Source organism: Grammomys surdaster, unplaced genomic scaffold (assembly GCF_004785775.1).
Source record: "Grammomys surdaster isolate TR1022 unplaced genomic scaffold, NIH_TR_1.0 254, whole genome shotgun sequence".
Taxonomy (NCBI): domain Eukaryota; kingdom Metazoa; phylum Chordata; class Mammalia; order Rodentia; family Muridae; genus Grammomys; species Grammomys surdaster.
Genome location: NW_021604695.1, coordinates 2,499,552 through 2,505,561, shown reverse-complemented (window position 1 = coordinate 2,505,561; position 6,010 = coordinate 2,499,552). Strand labels below are relative to the sequence as shown.

Genomic DNA, 6,010 nt, shown 5'->3' with positions numbered 1-6,010 from the left:
TTACTATGGAAACAGTCTCCCTGACTGGTTCCCTTCAGTTGTTACTACGGAGACAGTCTCCCTGACTGCTGGCAGGCTTTCCACACTCTGTGAACACTTCCTTCTTCAACAGAGAAGGGGCCTCCAGAGCCCTGTGCTGGCCCCCAGATCCGGCTGGAGTTTAGTAACATTGTTTTGTTTTAATTATGCTTATTTTTAAGATTACTTTCTATTTATGGCACATGATGCCGGCTTTCCATTTATGGGGGATCTAGAGTGTCCTTTTGAAATAATAAATTTATGGGTCTTTTTAAAAAATTGATTCAGTTACTGGTTGGTACCCACGCTAAATATATTTGTTTGTTAGACACACCTGTGTTTTATATATTGAGTGGGTTCATAATGTAAAATCACAAAGTTAGTTTTATGACTTTTGAAAAGCCAGGAAAGTTAGTATTGTGATTTAAGGTAACAATCACAATGACTGAAACATATGTATACTCTTCTGAAGTGGCACTTAAAAATTATTACTGTTGCCCGGCAGTGGTGGTGCGCGCCTTTAATCCCAGCACTTGGGAGGCAGAGACAGGCGGATTTCTGAGTTCGAGGCCAGCCTGGTCTACAGAGTGAGTTCCAGGACAACCAGAGCTACACAGAGAAACCCTATCTCAGAAAACTAGGAAAAAAAAAAAGAAAATAGACTTTTTTCCTCACATAATATATCCTGATTACAATTTCCCCTCCTTCTATTCCTCTCAGTTCCTCCCCACCTACCTCAATCTACTCTCTCATTTAAAAAAAAAAAAAAAGCTAGGTTGTTGGTTGTGGCTCATGCCTTTAATCCCAGCACTGGATAGGCAGAGGCTGGTGGATCTCTGAGCCAGCCTAGTCTACAGAGTGAGTTCCAGGACAGACAGTGATATATAGTGGAACCCCGTCTCAAAGAAAACAAAAAACAAAGCCAAACTAAAGTCCAGATCCCCAAGAGCAGCTCTTCATGTTTCTCTGAGGAGATGACAGATCCTTCTCAGCTGCTCAGCACAGAGCCATCCTCCAGTCTCTGGATGATGCAGGATGCAAACTGAGCTAGTTAAAGCCATCCTTAGGATTTGTATTTATTTTTCAAGACAGGGTTTCTCTATGTAGCCCTGGCTGTCCTAGAACTCTCTCTATACACCAGACCGGCCTCAAATTCAGAAATCCACCTGCCTCTGTCTCTTAAGTGCTGGCTGGGCCTAAAGGCATGTGCCTCTACTGCCTGGCCAATCCTTATAATATTTTTTATCAAAACTTAATGAGAAAGAGTATTTCACCTCTGAGTGAGAACTGAATAACTAAGACCCCCAAAGTTACCAGTAATCACATTTATCATCAGAATTAATTGATCCATTAGTAAATACTTATCAAATTCTTACTTATGCTAGGGATTAACTTTGGTGGTGGAAATACAAATGTAAACAAAATAGGTATTACCTTGCCCACAATAGAGCATTCAGAGAAAGATGGGTAATAAGCATATACATAAACAAAAATGATTTGGGCACTAATAAGTACTCTGAAGATAATGGGGGACAGGTGGCTAATAGGCAGGAATTATGGAATAGTGGAGAATCAAGCAGGAAAAGTCGCTTCAAAACAATGACGTTCAGGGAAGGCATCTCTGAGGTAACACTGAAGAGAGAACCTCAAAATTAAAAAGAAACAACCAGGCAAAAGATCAGGAGCCTCCCAAGCCAAAACAGCATGTATGAAGTTGCTGAGAACAGAGCAGAATCTAAGAGACAAGAAGGAAGCGGCGAGAAGAGGTCCTGAGTTCAATTCCCAGCAACCACATGGTGGCTCATAACCATCTATAATAGAATCTGATGCCCTCTTCTGGTGTGTCTGAAGACAGCTATAATGTACCCATATTCATAAAATAAATAAATAAAAATCTTTTAAAAAAATAAAATAAACTTGGCTGGGGGCTGGAGAGATGGCTCAGAGGTTAAGAGCACTGGCTGCTCTTCCAGAGGACCTGGGTTCAATTCCCAGCAACCACATGGTAGCTCACAGCTTTCCAGTTCCAGAGGCAAAAGACTAATGCACATAAAAGTAAATAAATTATTTTAAAAGACAATAATAATAATCTTGGGTACTAAATAGATCACTGATTAAGAGCACATACTATAGGGACTGGAGAAATGGCTCAGCAGACAGTAAGAATGGCTGCTCTCCCAGAGGACCTGGTTTCAATTCCCAGGACCCACATGGCAGCTCACAATTGTCTGTAAATCCGACCCAGGAAGGATCCAATGCCCTCTTCTGACCTCCAGACACACACATGATACATAGATATACATGCAGGTAAAACATCCATATAAAAAATAACTGAATAAATTTAGAGGGAAAAAAACAAAAGAATGCATACTGCTCTTCCTAAGGACTTGAATTCAGTTCCTAGCTCCCACACTGGTAGCTCACAACCACTCATAACTCTAGCTCCAGGGGAATTTGAGACTTCTGGCCTCTGCAAGTGCCTGCATTCACATGCACAGACATACACACGATAAAAATAATAAAATAGGGTCTGAGAGATATCTCAGTAGTCAAGAGAACTTGCTTTTCTTCCAGAGCGCCTAAGTTTGGTTCCAAGCACCCACACTGGAAATTCCCAACTTAAAGAAAGGCATTTCCTGGTCTAGTGTGAGGAAAGGAACACAGGACTATGAGATCTCCAGAGAGTAAACTGGTTATATTCTAAGGTTTTGTCAGATGGACAAAACAAGGATACTCAAGACAACTTACCTTCACAAGCACATAGTCCCCAGGTTGAGCTCTGACCTTGAGCCCAGGGTTAGTGATATCTTCCACCTCTGCATCAGGGAAAATCACCTTAAGGTTGGCATCATTCCGGCCACACAGGTCTGTGGTAGAACGTTTGCTGAACTGCAGAAAGCAAAGAAAAAAATTAAACCATCGGTCAGTTGAAATTTTTTTTTTTTTTGTTTTTTTTTTGTTTTTTTTTTTTTTTATTTATTATGTATACAGTGTTCTGCCTGTTTGTACACCTGCAGGCCAGAAGAGGGCACCAGATTTCATTATAGATGGTTGTGAGCCACCATGTGGTTGCTGGGAATTGAACTCATGACCTCTTGAAGAGCAGTCTGTGCTCTTAACCTCTGAGCCAACCCTCCAGCCCCAGTTGTAAGTTTTAGGAGGCAGACATTGATGCTTTTGTCAGAGGCTCTCCAGGATCAAAACATTTCTTAATGAAGAAATCCAAAGGCTCGGTGTGTGTGGCTATTTCAACAATAGGACAGTATGTGGTGCACAACAAAAACAAAGTTCTCCTGACTATGTTGATGAATCTTTACAGATGTGGCTTCTGCAGGAATGATTTTCAACAAGCATGAAGTCCAGGTACACATGAGTGATGTGCTTGACAAATCAACATTCATGTTTCCCAAACTCATAGCAAGCACTTAGGATTATTTATTTGTCTTGAGTTAGTTGCCCCAACTAAATATGCTAATTTGAAGATAGTCTCCACCATAGCCTGTGACCAGAAAGAAAGATAGACCACAATGAGAAGATTAAGTTCTAGAATATAAGCAAGTCTTTCTATGCCTACCGAGATGCAGTGACAGGAACCAAATTGACCCTCTAGCCTAAAATCAGAAAATAAGACAAAATACCAGAAACAACTGTCTTCATATATTAGAAAACAGATCATAAAAGGCAATGACCTGTTGAGTCCTCAATTCACTCTGCTTTCAAACAGAAAGGCACATGTCACCCAGAGTATGTAATGCAAAGATGTACAACATGACAGCTCTGCTGGATAAAGTAGAAAATTGTAAAGCAAATTCTGGAAAAAGAGAGAATTAAGTAGAAAGAAGAACTCCTGAATTATCTCTGGGTTCCCCGACTCTTTGCTAAATACATATGCGTAGAGTAAGAATTCCAAAGACTCAGGTCAACACAGTAATCTGGACATTGCCAGTGAGACAGTTAGTTCGGCATTACTCATCTGTTCCGGGAACATGTAGTGTGCATATCAACATGATTAGTATGCAGGTGGGAGAGAGGACTCAGTATAGAAGCAGCCCTGGCTCTACAAGCATGAGGACTTGAGTCTGAATCTCCAGCACTCATACAAAAAGCCAGGTGCGGACACAGATTCTGAAGTCCCAGTGATGGAGAGCAAAGAAAACCAGATCTCAAGGGCCTGGCAGCCAGTCAGCCTAGCAGAAAGGAGAGTAGAAACAAGCCCTCCTGGTTGGCCCTCCTCTTCCCTAGCCCTCGCTCCTGGTTGGCCCTCCTCTTCCCTAGTCCTCGCTCCTGGTTGGCCCTCCTCTTCCCTAGCCCTCCTGGCTGGCCCTCCTCTTCGCCAACTGCAGCGTGTCACATCATACAAGGCCATCTGCTAGTACTCTCAGTGTAGGGACCTGGACTCCCTTCCTACTGTCCCCACACTTAGCCAAGAAGCCTAGAGGACCAAGCTTTCTAATAATTATGACTAAAACATGCCTGAACAAACATAAACAATAAATCTAGTTAAAAATTACACATATAGCTTCCAGAAAGATGAAGCAGACATATTTCTCACAAAAAGCAACTATCGTCAATATTTTATAAATATATAAAACATTAAAAAATAATTGACAAATAGAAATTTCAAAAACTAAACAAAATTTAATCCCAGCACTTGGGAGGCAGAGGCAGGCAGATTTCTGAGTTCGAGAGTTCGAGGCTAGCCTGGTCTACAGAGTGAGTTACAGGACAGCCAGGGCTACACAGAAAAACCCTGTCTCAAAAAACAAAAACCAAAACCAAAAAAAAAAAAAAAAAAAAACCTAAACAAAAGAAATAGACTCAAGAAAAATAAACAGAGCCTCAGATACTTGTGGGACAATACAAAACCTGAAGACCTCCGCAGAGGGGAGACCCTCACTCAAGTCTCAGAAAGTCGCGACCACCCAGTAATCTGCTCGAGACACCGTGAACCGGAGCAATAGCGAGGTTTATTAGGGCATGTGACAGCTAGCTGCCAGTCAATTCATATGCCCACGCAGGAGCTGAATTGACCCCGACAGCCAGTTTGAGAAGGGTTTTTAAGGGGAAAAACCACAAACCAAGGAATGGGGAGGGGGATGAGGGGTTGTTAAGGTGGCATAACATAAAAATAGAGGAACATTCCAAAGGAACCCAACCTACGTGAGTCAGGGTCATGTGAAAACTCTCTGTACAATAATCTTTCTCAAGAATGTGGTCCTGCCCTGCCACTGTGGCCTTGCCCTGTCACTGTGGTTCCCAGCTTGGTTCCCAGCTTGGTTCCACCTAGTTCACTTGCATTCTTTCCTTTCTCTTTTCGATAGGCCAGTTCCAGTAATGGTGACTGGTCTTTCCACATTCCTAACTTGCTTCATGGCTCAGTTTCTCAGAAAATTTTCCATGTCCTTATAAAAAATTTTAATAACACAGAATGGCAGAAGAGGGAAAAAAAGTATTCAAGTAACTCAAGTAGTCAAGTAACGACTAAATTTGTCAAGTAGTATAAAATCTTAACAGAGAAAATCCATAAAGAATATTTTGTTTGTCTAAAAAGGATTCTATATACCCAGTATTATAATTTTTCACTCTACAAACCTATCATTTGTGTTTATGCTATATCATGGTTCAGAAAAGTGTTCAATTAGCAGCAGATATACTAAAATTTTAATAACACAGAATGGCAGAAGAGGGAAAAAAAGTATTCAAGTAACTCAAGTAGTCAAGTAACGACTAAATTTGTCAAGTAGTATAAAATCTTAACAGAGAAAATCCATACCAAAGTACATTACAGCCAAACTTCTAAATAAAAAACCCTTGAAACCGCTGGGCAGTGGTGGCGCATGCCTTTAATCCCAGCACTTGGGAGGCAGAGGCAGACGGATTTCTGAGTTCGAGGCCAGCCTGGTCTACAGAGTGAGTTCCAGGACAGCCAGAGCTACACAGAGAAACCCTGTCTCGAAAAAAACAAAAAAAAAAAAAACAAAAACAACAACAA

At 41.3% G+C, this 6,010-nt stretch overlaps 1 protein-coding gene across 3 annotated transcripts in view; it reads right to left on the bottom strand.

Annotated features, from left to right (window-relative positions):
• The window catches only part of Cdk5rap1 (CDK5 regulatory subunit associated protein 1), a 30,483-nt gene that overhangs the window by 806 nt on the left and 23,667 nt on the right, over positions 1-6,010 (bottom strand). For all 3 annotated transcript variants that reach the window (XM_028775277.1, XM_028775278.1, XM_028775276.1), the window contains one exon: positions 2,767-2,907. In XM_028775277.1, coding sequence (XP_028631110.1) covers positions 2,767-2,907 — 141 coding nt within the window. The remainder of the gene's footprint in view (positions 1-2,766; positions 2,908-6,010) is intronic.